This window comes from Enhydra lutris, unplaced genomic scaffold (assembly GCF_002288905.1).
Source record: "Enhydra lutris kenyoni isolate GAN:26980312 unplaced genomic scaffold, ASM228890v2 scaffoldscaffold66, whole genome shotgun sequence".
Lineage (NCBI taxonomy): Eukaryota > Metazoa > Chordata > Mammalia > Carnivora > Mustelidae > Enhydra > Enhydra lutris.
Genome location: NW_019154150.1, coordinates 10,867,002 through 10,881,608, shown reverse-complemented (window position 1 = coordinate 10,881,608; position 14,607 = coordinate 10,867,002). Strand labels below are relative to the sequence as shown.

Below are 14,607 nucleotides of genomic sequence, written 5' to 3'. Positions count from 1 at the left end.
ACCTCCTGGATGAGGATTTCTTTCTTGGGCAAGTTTCGCCTGTTTACTTACCTAGGGACAAAAGAAAGGAAGCTACCCAATGAATGAGTTGGCTCTGCCCTTTTGTTTCAGGTAGTATAAGCACTTCTCCCTGCCTCTGCCACCCCAGGCATCTGTAGACAGCCTGAAAGGTATCCCTCACACCCTTCAGAGCCCAGGCCCTCTCCGCAGAACAGGGGCTTCGCCACACTTCTCTGTCCTAGTGCTATTCTACTCCTTTGTTCTCTTAGACTCCATCAAGATAGTCACTATTTTTATACTCAAGTATAATTATGGGAGGCTATATTTTAAATTCAAGTCCTTATTTATTTTATCTCATACTTTTGCATTAGCTTTCTCCAGAAGGGTACTCAAGATTAGAAGAAATTCTCAGCCCCAATTCTAAATTTGAAAAAAAGATATACTGTACAAAATCTGTTTGGGTAAAAAAAAAGTCCTAAAAAAAGACTGGAGGAAGTCATAGGTCTTGTCTTTAAGAGCCCCCATCACTGCAAAATACAGAGTAAATCTTCCCTGCCAGATTGTAAAATGTCTTGGTCTTCTCTTCTGCTTAAATCATGACCAAAAATTTACTTCTGAGGGAGGGCTGGTACTATATTAAGCTTAACACCACTTCACATTAAGGAGGTGATTAAAATTTAAGGAGAGTTCAGAATCCAGAAATAGACCCACATATATGCAGCCAATTGATTTTTAATAAAGGTTCAAAGGCAGTACAACAGAGAAAGGATGGTCTTTTCAATAAATGAGGTGGAAACAATCGCAACATCCACATGCAAACAAATAAACTTCAATTTCTGCTCTTCAGAAGACATCAACATCTCACACCCATTATGGTAGCTGCTATCAAAAAGACTAAAAATAATAAGCATTGGCAAGGATGTGGAAAATTCTGAATCCTTATATACCTGAAGGAAATGTAAAATCATGTAGCTGCTAGTGAATACAGTAATGGCTAGCCCTAAAAAATTAAACACAGAATTACCATACGATGTGGCAATTCTACTTTTGGATATACACCCATTCACAATGACTAAAACATGGAAGCAACCTAGTGTCCACCGACAAATGAATAATTAAGCAAAATGTGGTATATTTTAGATACCATATATGCATAAATTTATATAATATGTACAATATATATATATGTGTGTGTGTGTGTACTGTATATATAACATATATGCACACATATATAATACAGTTGCCCCGAAGAACATAGTTTGAACTGTATGGGTCCAATTACATGTGAATTTTACAGTACGGTAATGTAAGTGTACTTTGTTTTCCTTATGATTTTCTCAATATTTTCTCTAGCCTACTTTACTGTAAGAATATATTATATAGTACATATAACATACAAAATATATGTTAATTGTTTGTCCAGGCTATCAGAAAGCCTTCCTGTCAATAAAAGGCTATTAGCAATTTATGTTTTCATGGAGTCAAGAGTTATGTGTAGAGTTTCAGCTGCATCAGGAGGTCAGTGCCCTTAACTTCTGAATCATTCGAGGGTCAACTGACTGTATATACAATGGAATACTACGCAGCCTTAAAAAGGAAGGGAATTGTAATGCATGTTACAACACAGATCAGCCTTGACGACATTATAGTAAGTGAAATAAGCCAGTCATAGAAAGACAGATACTACCTGATTCCTTTTACACGGGGTACCCAGGAGAGTTAAAATTAGAGACAGGAAGTAGAATTGTGGTTGCCAGGAGCTAGGGAGAGGGGGGAAGGGGAAGTTAGTGTTTAATGGGTACAAAGTTTCAGTGCTGCAGGATGAAAAGAGTTCTGGAGATGGATGGTGGTGATGGCTGCTCAACAGTGTTGAATGTACTTAACGCCACTGAATTGTACACTTAAAAATGGTAAGATGGTAAATTTTATGTTGTACGTATTTCACTACAGTTAAAAACTGGAAAATAAAAGATACTGCTAAGAGAATGAAAAGACAAACCAAAAACTGAGAGAAAACACTTGTAAAACACATTCAACGAAGAATGTGTATCCAGAATATATAAAGAACCTTCTAACTCAATAAAAGAAATCAAACAATTCATGGGGTGCCCAGGTTGAGAGTTCAACTCTTGATTTTGACTCTGGTCATGATCTCAGGGTCTTGGGATCGAGCCCTGCATGGAGCCCCGTGTCAAGCTCAGCACTCAGAGGGGAGTTTGCTTGAGGTTTCTCTCACTCCTTTTCCCTTTGCCCCTCACATGCACTCTCTGTCTCTCAAATAAATAAATTTTTAAAGAAAGAAAGAAAGAAAGAAAGAAAGAAATCAAACGATCCCATTTTCTAAAACTGGGCAACAATTTGAATAGACAACTTAACAAGGAATTTATTTACCTGGCACACAAGCACATAAAAAGAACTCAGCACTACCAGTTGTTAGGGAAATACAAATTAAAACCATGACAAGCTACCACTAGAAACCTACTACAACAACTCAAATTAAAAACTGACAGTGCCAAGTACCAGCAGGGAAGCAGAGCTGAACTGGTACTGCCATACGCTGCTGATGGAAATGCAAAATGGTACCACCACTTTGGAAAATAATTTGGAAATTTTTTTATAAAGTGCAACATATACTTTTAAACTATGGCATACAAGCGAATACTACCCAGTAATAAAACACACAAAAAAGGAGATACATGCAACCATCTGATTGAGTTTCAAAAGCATCAGGTTAAATGAAAGAGGCCAAACTCAAAAGGCTACATATTGATTCCATTTAGTATATGTCATTCCAGAAAAGGCAAAGAAACAATAAGGGAGAGAAGAGATCACTGTTGGGGGCTGAGTGTAGAGGGAGGATAGGTATAATGGGGTACCAGCAGTATTTTGAGACCAATGTAAGTATTCTCTGCCTTAACTGTGGAGGTAGATATCCAGCTGCCTGAGTTTGTCAACACTCACAGAAATTTGTAACCTTGGTACACCAAAAAGAGTGATTTCTATCGTATGCAAATTTACCTGGATATAAAAGCAAACTTAAAAAAATTCAAAAAGAAGTCAGGCCTACGGCAGTGACACAGGGTATACTGCAGTGTAGAAAAATTAATGCTCACTAATAACTTTAAACACCTAGCAGAGTTAATAAGCTACTCAAATTGCACACTTGTTTGATGACTGCTATGAAATGTATTTGTTCTAACCAAAACCAAAATGAATGTGTTGAGCTGTTTCCTCAAAATGAGGAAAGAAAATATGGCTCTGACTGAAGTCTATGGAATTAAGGTCAATGGTTTCTGACTTAAACATAAGTGAGCCAAATCCTTAGAACAAATGTAATGATATGCTAAGCATGAAAGCTGAATCTTGATCAGAATGCAAGAGATATTCTATACAATGTCAAGTACAGTGTACATTCTTATTGGAACACTCACTTCTCTCTGGTACTAAAAGGCTACATTTTATTCAAGCCTTGCTGACAAGGTGGTGTAGTTCGCTCTTCAAGACACCCTGAAACATTTAAAGCTTTGGTTAAATACTAATCAGGAAAAATAAGAATAGTATCCATCATCAAATGTTAACCCACTTCTCTTCAGTTTTTAAAGTGCTTTAAGTACCAGGATTTTAAAACATTTTGGCAAATAGCCTTAATACAAATCACAATTACAAAGAAACCTTTCAGCTTTTAACTTGAAGCAGCTACTCAGAATCAAAATGAGCTATTACTTAGGTGATTACATAATCCTTAGCATCCATAAAGACCACTGTTTATTATGTCCCTGTTTCAGAGAACTATGCCACTAGTGTTTTCAGTCCTGATCCCAAATACAAAAATGTCCACATCCCAACCCAGTGCTACAAACAGTTCCTAAGCCTTTGCTCCATTATATGATGTCATTTCAGAGCCATAAAGGCAAATATTTGCTTAATTTTATTTTAAATATAGCACAAAATGTATCCTCACTTTTTTGAAAATAGGAAAATGTATGTTAAAAGATTAAAGGGAAGAAAACTATTTAAAGAAAGTAGATTTTATAAAAGAAAGGCAGGTCATTAAAAATACTAAACCTCAAACACCTGATAAATCAAGATTTAAGATCTGGAAAATAAAATCAAAGGTATATCTCATACCTTTAATATTACTCAAGAGACTCCTTACATTCCCTACCTTGGCACCATACATTACTGACAAAGCAAGTGAAAAAAATATATATTAAAAATACATATGTATATTTAAATCTAGAATCACTGGTGGCCAGAATGTTTCCTGACCTCTGTTAGTTCCAGTGAACCCACTGGCAATGTCATGTATCCCACTTCCTCAACCCTCAACATCACTAAAAGAGAAAGAGGCATTTACCTCACTTCTGGGTATATATCCAAAGGAAACAAAATCACTGTCTCAAAGAGACCTCTGCCCACGTTGATTACAGCATTATTCACAACAGCCAAGACATGGAAACAATCTAAGTGTCCATGGATAGAGGAATGGATAAAGATGTAGTGTATGCCTATACAATGCAATGGTATGCAGCTCTGAAGAAGGAGGAAATCCTGCCCTTTGTTACAACATGGATGGACTTTAGGGGCATTATGCTAAGTGAAATAAGTCAGACAAACATAAATACTGTATGATCTCACTCATATGAGGAATCCAAAAAAAAAAAAAAAACAAAATTCATAGAAAAAAACGGTCAGATTTGTGGCTGCCAGAGGCAGGGAACTGGGGAGGAGGACTGGGTAAAGATGATTATAAGGTACAAACTTATAAACTCCCAGTTACAAGATAAATAGGCACTGGAGATATAATGTACAAAACGATGCCTACAGTTAACACTGTTGTATGGTATATTTCCGAGTTGCTAAGAGAGTAAATCCTAGAAGTTCTTACCATGAGAAAAAAAAAAGGAAGTTTTTCTGTTTTGCAATTACACAAGGAGAAGGCCATAACCTAAACTTACTGTAGTAATCATTTCACAATATGTATGTATGTAAGTCATCATGCCATATAACTTGACCTTAAAGAATGCTGGATGTCAGTTATATCTCAATAAAACTGGAAGACAGGTAGGTAAGTAAATACATACATACCTCAGAATTAAACTCGAGGTTCTGTGGTCCCTCCTGAAAACCCAGTCCTGCCATTCCAAATGGGGTTACTCTCCAATAGTCAAATGCAGTCTATGCCAGTTTCTAAAGCCCTAAAACCTCCTTCCAGAACAGCCCATACTGAAAGCAGACTTTTCCAGTCACTGGCCAGCAAGCCATGTTGGGGGTGGGGAGGGTGGTCATAAGTGCTAAATCCAGAGATAAGCTCCTTTGTGTTTAACCTATGAAAACATTTCTATTTACTTAAACTGATGTTTTCTTGCTTGAGCAATAAAATTGAAGATATGAGTTTAAACATGCTTGCCAATCAAATGGAATATTAGATCAAAAATATATTTAAATCAAGATGTTATGAACTCTGATTTAAAATTCTGGTGTTAAGACCAAAGCTTATGAATGCATCTTTTTAAGGTTATTTAAACAACAGTTGTCACTGAAGCCCTACTGATCTAGCCTTGATTTTACACTGAATTCATTATCATGTCTCTTTTTAGGGGACAGTCAAGATTCTCAAAGCACGAACTCACTTTGACTTTTACATTACACAATGTTGAAATAAACCTTTAAAATGACAGCTTTCCAACTCCAGTCTTCCTTAAAATACCAATTTGGATCAGTGTAAAAGCTAATCAGGGGGCTTCTGCTTCCAGGTACATGGCATAGACATATTTCTTCTTATTCTTTCCACTAAATATAACTAACAACCCCGGAAACTGTTTATAAAGTAAACATAAGAAGACTCTGAAAGGTGGAAAGAAGATAGACCAGCTAGGGACTTTGAGACTTGAAATGACATTGCAGTGATCTCTGGGGTTTCTTTTTCTCTGTAACAGCCCAGACTTAGCTGCAGAAGCTACATGAAGTGAACCCCAAGAGCTGTAAGCAAGGGTTCCCTCAAAAGACTATTCTTTATAACCAAAGGCCCAGAAAAGGGATAGTCTAGCAAAAAAGAAAACTTTCAGACAACAACCACTCTATTGTAGCCAAACACCCCCACCCCGAACACACATACCGTGTAGTTCCAATTTCACCCATGCCAACAAAATCTGACGGGTACCTAGAATTCCACTCTCATCAAGGTGTAAGGAGGCTGGGGTAGTGTCAGAGAAGGCCAAATAGGGAGAAGGGACTTTCATCCCTGACAACTGGTAAATGGCCTCCCTGTCTCCCAGAGGTGTCTGTGGAGACCATGTGGCCAGCTTGGACTTCCATCCCTACCTAGAATAATGAAGTACTCCTCTCCCATTGTAGTGGTGTCGGAGGAGGCAAAGGAAGAGTCAGGGCTTTCCCATCACCCAGTGGTAATAAGACCACTCCCACTGTAGTTCAATAGACTGTGTGGGAGCTGAAACTCCCTCCATGCCCAGCAGTATGTCAAAAGAGGCCAAGTAGAGACCCTGGGCTTCTACATCTATCTGGCATAATGAGGCAGTGCTCTCCCTTTTCTGCTGCAGCAGTTCAGAGAAAACCAAATAAAACAGACGTTTAAATAAGATCCAGAGTCTCATAACACAGTATGAAAACGTCCAGGTTTCAACTGTAATTCACTTATTATACCAAGAACCAGAAATTCTCAAATTGAATGAAAAGGGACAATCAATAGATGCCAACACCAAGATGACAGAGATGTCATACTTATCTGACAAAGATTTTTAAAGCAGCTATGATAAAAGCAATTAGTGACACTTAAAGCAAATGAGGAAAATAGAAAGGCTCAGCAAAGAAATAGAAAGCCTCAGGAGAGAAATACAAGATGTAAAGAAAAACTAAATGGAAGATTTAGAACTAAAAGATATAAAAATTGAAATAAAAAGCTCAGTGGATGGGAGCTACATAGCAGCATGGAGGGAACTAAGAACAAATTGATGAACTTGAAGATAGAACAGTAGAAATTACCCACTCTGAATTAATAGAAAAGAAAAAAGAATAGTTAGTACTGACCAACCCGTGGACTACAGCAAACAATTTAATATTTGTGTCATCAGAGTCCCAGAGAAGAGAAACAACGATGCTGAAAAAGCATTTCAGAAAATAATGGCTGAAAACTTCTCAAATTTGGCAAGAGACACATACAACAAACTCAAGAAACTGAGCTAATTCCAAACAGGACAAACCCAAAGAAATCCACACCAAGGGGCGCCTGGGTGGCTCAGTGGATTAAGCCTCTGCCTCCAGCTCAGGTCATGGTCTCAGGGTGCTGGGATCAAGCCCCGATTTGGGTTCTCTACTCTGCAGGGAGCCTGCTTCCCCCTCTCTCATTGTCTGCCCCTCTGCCTACTTGTGATCTCTCTCCCTCTGTCAAATAAATAAATAAAAATCTAAAAACAAAACAAAACAGAAATTCACACCAAGGCATAACTAAACTTCTGAAAACTAAAGATGGTACAGCCACTTTGCAAGACGGTTTGGCAAGTTTCTTACAAAACTAAAAATATTCTTACTATGGTGCTCCTTGCTATTTATCCAAAGGAGCTGAAAACTTTTGTTTCCAGGAAAACCTGCACCCAGATGTTTACAGCAGCTTTATTCATAACTGCTAAACATGGAAGCAACTGAGATGTCCTTTAGTAGGTAAATGGAAAAACTACGGGCATTCATACAATGGTATATTATTTTATACTAGGAAGAAATGAACCATGAAAAGACATGGAGGAAGCTTAAATGCATATTACCAAGTTAAAGAAGCCAATCTGAAAAGGCTACATACTGTATGATTCCAACTATGTAACATTCTGGAAAAGGCAAAACTATGGAAACAGTAAAAAGATCAGTGGTTGCCAGGGGTTGCGGGGAGGGAGGAATGAATAAATAGAACACAGAGGATTTTTAGGGCAGTGAAACTATTCTGTATGATACTCTAATGGTGGATACATGCCATTGCACATTTATCAAAACCCAAAGAATGTAAAACACCAAGAGTGAGAAATAATGCAAAATGTGGACTTGGGTGATAACAATGTGTCAATGCAGGTTCACAGACTGTAGTAAATGCACCACTCTGGTGCAGGAAACTGATGGGGGGGGAGGCTGTGCATGTGTGGGGTCAACACTAGATGGGAATTCTATCTAATTTCTACTCAATTTCACTATGAACCTGAAACTTCTCTAAAAAGTAGTCTATTTTTAAAAAATACATTGAACTGGGTGAAAGAGAAAATGTAACATCAGAATTTGTGGAACATTGCAAAAGTAGTGTTAAGAGAAAAATTTGTAGCACTAAATGCATACATTCGAAAAGAAGAAAAGTCTCAAATCAATAATCTAAGCTCTCCTCCAAGAACCGAGAAAAAGAGCAAAATAAACTCAAATTGAGCAGAAGGAAGGAAATAATAAAGGAAATAACAGAAATCATCAAAGTTGAAGGCATAAAAGCAACAGAGAAAATTAATGAATCAAAGAACTTGGTCATTGGAAAGATCAAGAAAATTGAGAAACCTCTAGCAAGAATGACAAAAATTACCAATATCAAGACTGAAACAAAGTATATCACCTCAAACTCTGCAGGCATCAAACAAACAGGTAATATGGGAATGACAGTATAAACAACTCTACACATGAATTTGACAAATTGTATGAAATGGATTAAATCTTGAAAAAAAAAAAAAACACCCCTAACTTAGCCAATCTGAAAGAGATAATTTGAATAGCTCTATAAATATTAAGGAAATTGAATTTGTAGTTAAAAACTCCCCCAAAAGAAATCTCCAGACCCAGATGATTTAACTGGAGAATTAACACCTATTCTGCATAATCTCTTCCAGGGGGTGGGGGGGGTGGGGGGGGGGAGGAGAGAAAGAACACTTCCCAATTTATTTTGTGAAGCTGATACCAAACCAGGTTAAAGACAATACAAAAGAAGAAACAGTATCACTCATGAATACAGATGTAAAAATTCTTCAATAGAATTCATCAATATATAAAAAGAATTATATACCTCATAAAGCCATGAGGTTTATTGTAGGGATGGAAGACTGGTTCAATATTCAAAACTCCATCAATATAATCTACCACATTAGCAGACCAAAGACAAAAACTCACACAATCATATCAGTTGATGCACAAAAAGTACATGACAAAATAACACCCATTTGCGATAAAAGCTTTCAGAAAAAAAAGGAATACAGGGAAACTTCCTCAACCTGATAAAGATTTTCTACAAAAAAACCTACAGCTGACATTATACTTAATGGTAAAAGACTGAATGGCTTCCCACTGAGAACAAGGCAAGGTCGTCCAATCTCTCCACTATTGTTCAACATACTTCTGGAAGTTCTAGTGAGTACAATAAAGCAAGAAAAAGAAATAAAAAGTTTACAACTCAGAAATGAAGGAATATAAATGTTTTTATTTGCTGATATGTTTGTCTATGTAAAAAAGGCAAGAAATCTACAAAGCTTCTTATAACTAATATGCGAACTCAGCAAGATCACAGGATATAAGACAAACATACAAAAATCAATTATATTTCTACATACTAGCATTGAATACTTGGACCAAAATTGAAAGTACAAACAATCACTTAAAAAGAGAGAGAAGCGCCTGGGGTGGCTCAGTCAGCTAAGCTTCTGTCTTCGGCTCAGGTCATGATCCCCTTGGTCCTGGGATCCAGTCCAGCATGGGGCTCCCCGCTCAGTGGGGAGTCTGTTTCTCCCTCTCTGGCTACCCCACCCCCTGGCTCATGCTCTCCCATGCTTGCTCTCTCTCCTAAATGAATAAATAAAATCTTAGAGAGAAACATTTAAATGTAAATCTAACAAAACATCAACAGGACTTATATGCTTAAAACTACACAACCCTGATGAAAGAATCAAAGAATATCTAAATAGATAGAGAAACATAATGTGTTCGTGGACTGTAAGACTCAACATCGTAAAGATGTCAGTTCTCCCCAAATTTTTATATAGGTCTAATATAATTCCTATCAAAATCTCAATAAGACTTCTTATATATATATATATATATATGTATATATATATATATAGACAAAATTGTAAAATGCATATAGAAAAACAACAGAACTAGAACAGCTAAAACCAATTTTTGAAAAAGCAAAAAATTGGGGGAATCAGTCTATCCTATTTCAAGACTTAATACATAGCTCTGGTAATCAAGACTGCACAGCATAGACAGTGGTACAGACACAGCAATCAGAGGAACAAACTCAAGAACCCAGAAGGGGACCTACACAACTATGCTGAACTGATAGAGATGCAAAAAAAATTCAAAAGAGGAAGGATAGCCTTTCCCACAAATGTGATTGAAGTAATTAGACAGCCAGAGGCAAAACAAAACAAACAAAAATCCTGAACTTGAATTTCTCACCTTATAAAAAAAAAACTCAGAATGGATTTTTTTTTTGCCATGCAAGTAATGTACCCATCAGTGAAAATGCTTGTATATGTTTCTTTGATCACCTATGAGGACAGTTCTCTAGAAGAAAAACCCAGAAGTAGAACAGAAGCTTTGAAGGTATGGCCAATATTGTTGACTGCCTGAACCAATACCTGTTCCCACCCATTTCTAATCATCTCCTGCTTCCCATAACAAAGGCTGAAAAAGCTAGAAATTCCCTTTGCTTGCAGCTAGGGGTGGCCCTGTGGCCAAGTTCTAGCTAAGTAAACATCCCCCAAAGTTTGCTGAGCCAGGTAAAAGGGATCGACATGACTGGCACTGTCCCTTTTTTCCTGCCCTGAAGGTGGCTGTGGTGTTTGGAGGGGTGGCAGCCATGTTACACTGAGGAAAGCCTAGAGAATCAACGTGATGTCAGTCCTGCTATCAGTGAGTAGCCTAACCGAAACCAGCAGGAGCTTACCTCCAGACTATTTGTTATGTAAAAATAAACTCCTCTTGGTTAAGCCAGAGTATGAGCCTGGTTTTCTTTTACTTGCAGCCAAATGGGTTCCTAAAGAATTCAGTACTAAAATACTCTCTAAAAAGTCTGTGCTTACTTTATTCTCTAACAAAAGTCTGTAAGACTATCCATTTCCAAAAACTTTTATTTACTTTGTTGTCATGTAAATGCTTTACCAAGCTGATGTAAGCAACTATTTCACATGAAAATGAGCATCATTTCATATATTTATTGAACAGATTGCCTCTTCTATGACTTCCTTGTTCATATCTCCCTTTTCTACTTTTCTACTGCATTGTGTAGCTTTTCCTTATTGATTTGTAAATTTCTGGATAGCAAAGCAGGCTGAGTTGAACTCACGGGGAGATCTGTCTCTGCATCTTTATACTATCAACGAAATCAAACACAACTAAGAAATAAATCTTCCCTGACAGGCCAGGCACAGTGACAATCCTGACAGTCGTCTCCAAGCAGTGCACCACCACGTGGCAATGTGTCAAGAAGTAATTCAACTCGTGCAAAACACCATAGCCCACATTTATTAGCTATTGTGGTTTTTTGTTTGTTTGTTTGTTTGTTTTACAAATCTACACCTAAAGAAAGGTTTATGGGATAGTGGCACATGAGGCAGAGTCCTTAATATACATCATCTCACTTAACCCTCATATCAAATCCAAGAGCAGCATTTTTTATTCCTGTTTCACAGAATAAATGATGAAAATAAACTTTTAAAACTAATAGTTTCTGGGATGCCTGGGTGGCTCAGTCGGTTAAGCCGCTGCCTTCAGCTCGGGTCATGATCCCGGGGTCCTGGGATAGAGTCCCACATCGGGTCCTTCCTCAGTGGGGAGCCTGCTTCTCTCTCTGCCTCTGCCTGCCACTCTGCCTACTTGTATTCTCTCTCTCTCTCTCTCTCTGACAAATAAATAAATAAATAAAATCTTAAAAAAAAAACAAAACTAATAGTTTCTTTCCTATCCCCAAAACTTATAACATTCCAGGCCCTGTAAATAAAAATAAAATGATCAAGTGTTTACCTAAAATTAAAATTATGTAAAATATATTGTGCCTATCTAAATAGATCAACGTGTGCTCGCTTCGGCAGCACATATACTAAACAGATCAACGTGCTTAAGCTAGAAACACTGCTGAACCTGTTTAGTGCATTAGGAATCTGAAGAAGCTGTTCCAAAGTCTAGCTTTTAAGTTTATTGCCACATTGTAATTGACCAATTTTTTTCCATTTTTTAAAGTGAAAAGCTGAATTGAGCACTGTTTTAATGCTTCAGCAAGAAGAACCTGCTCTAGATAGCCACTCTATCCCAGAGCAGCAAGTATTCACCTAACCAGTTAACAATCAGCCGACCTGACACTAGAAAACAAACAAAATAAACTATTAAAGATAATAAAAGATCGTCATGAAAAGCAAAGTAAACAGGTTGAAGAGAACAAGCACCATCCTTGAGTATTTGTACATGGTTGGATTTTGGCTCAATTGATTCTACTTTAAAAAGCCTCACAGCTAGAGGAAAAGAGAAAGTTGGGGAGGATCCTGCTCCAAGACTCAGATCGGGGACAGCAGGAGGGCTGAGGCCCTGACAAATATTTCCCTGCTTTATGCCACACCTCTCCTCATAAGAGCTGTGGATTTTCTCTCTGGCAAAGCATCACACAAAGCACTCAATCCAGAGTGAGTGAGAAGCACAGATATCAAACCACCTTCATGCCTCCCACTAATCCTTCCCCAAGAGGACACACCCAGCCCAGAGCATGCACACCAGGGCCCCAAGAGCTGACAGCCCTCAATGGCAGGAACCTATGTGTTGCCCACCTGGGCACGAGGGAGACAAAAGAGATTCACCTGAAGCACCCTCTCTGCATAATTTTTTAGCCAATTTGTAAGGCACAGAAAAATGCCTGGGGGAGTTCGATTTCTAATTCTACATAAAAGAAAACAAGTCTGCAGACACAATGTTTATGGCCCACAAAAGTGCAAATGCACTGATAAATCCCCAGTCTGAGGGTACCTCTGGCGGTTTCTTGCATTTTCTGATGGCCTTGCCCAGTGGTCCTTGCTTGGAAAGAGACAGAGGCTTGTTTTCTCCCACCCCATGCCCCCTTCCTCAGAAAGGCTGCACACCTCACCCCACGGGCACAGAGAGGATGCTAACACAAGGAAAGAAATCTGATTCTTTCCCAAAGTTGGCTGTGGTCAGACAAGACTGGGTGAGGGGAGGATGTCCTGGCAGGCTGCTCCTGATATCAATCCAGATGTTTTTGGGGTGCATAGCAGGAAGAGAGGGAGGCAGGGCTTTAGTCACCAGAACGACCAAGCCAGATTCCTCAGTCCTTCAAAACCTCAGGACAACTCACTAGAGGGACAGTAAGCAGGGCATATGACAAAGGGGCCCAAGTCTCAGAGAGGGACAGAGACACAAAGAAGAACAACCAGAAGAAAAGAGAAGACAGCGGTGGAGTCAAATGTGCTGAAACCAAACCAGGCATTGCAGCACAGAGGAAAGAGACATACCGGGTACCGTGAGGCCCCTGTGAGGCCCCTATGAGTGCCGGTTAGAGGCAGACCCTAAAAGGACCCAGGGAGAACCAGACCTTGCTGGCAGTCCCAACAAGCTGGTGTCACTGAGACAGCACAGTCGAAAAAGAGGGGGATGGTTTAGGCACTGACCATCCCCTCTTCGCTCCAGCACTTGCACCACCAATTAAAACACCCAAACACACAGCCTCAATGCTGCACACCTACGACACACGCAGGCACACAGCCTTCATGTGTATGAGTGCCCAAACACATACCTTCCTGTCCATGGACACAATTTACTCAACCTGCCAGCTGGGTGGTGTGGGCACACAATGCACACATACAAACTCCGTCAGGAGGGAACACACATAGAACTGCAGGCTCACGCTCATGCAGACACACACATATTTACTTCACAACCTCTTAGCTACATACAAAACCTCTACATAAGGTACATACAAAAACTCATGGCCCGACAGGAAAACCTGCACTCACAACCTCTCTGGGAGGTGCACACACACCTTTACAATCTCAGTTGGTGCGTGCACACACACGTAAGTTCACACTCAGAATCCACCAGGCACATATACACACTCATAACCTGTCAGGTGCACAGCGTACTCAGCACCTCTCTGTTAGGTGCACACCACACCCCCTTACCACCTCTCAGTCCCTTGCACACGCAAAACCTACCAGGGCACACTCACTCACAGCCTGCCAGCAACACACACACACACACACACACACGCGCGCGCGCGCGCGCGCTCACAACTTCTCCGTCGGCGGAGCGCAAACCCAAACTCGCAGTCCGTCAGGGTCACCGTCACCCGCTCACAGCCCAGCCCGCGGGCACACCCCCACACCCACGCACCCTCCGCCACCGGCGCAACCCTCCCCCAGGCCCGTGCGGGCGCGCGGCGCCCAACTCCGGCGGCGGCGCGGGGAGTGCGCCCGCCCCCAGCCCGCGGCCGCCCGCCCGCGCCCCCACTCACCTTTCTCGCTGGCGCCCCGCGCGCGGCCCTCGTCCTCCTTGGGGTTGGTCACCTGGGTGATGATGGCCGGGCCGTCCATGGGTGCGCGGCGCGGCGGCCACCCGCCGGCCCGGCCCCCCGCA

At 40.1% G+C, this 14,607-nt stretch overlaps 1 protein-coding gene across 3 annotated transcripts in view; it reads right to left on the bottom strand.

Moving 5' to 3' along the window:
• LOC111159135 (CTD small phosphatase like) overlaps positions 1–14,585 on the bottom strand; it is a 115,895-nt gene extending 101,310 nt beyond the window's left edge. For all 3 annotated transcript variants that reach the window (XM_022521554.1, XM_022521557.1, XM_022521556.1), the window contains exon 1: positions 14,486–14,585. In XM_022521554.1, coding sequence (XP_022377262.1) covers positions 14,486–14,564 — 79 coding nt within the window. In that variant the 5' untranslated portion in view covers positions 14,565–14,585. The remainder of the gene's footprint in view (positions 1–14,485) is intronic.
• Positions 14,586–14,607: the final 22 nt, after the last annotated feature.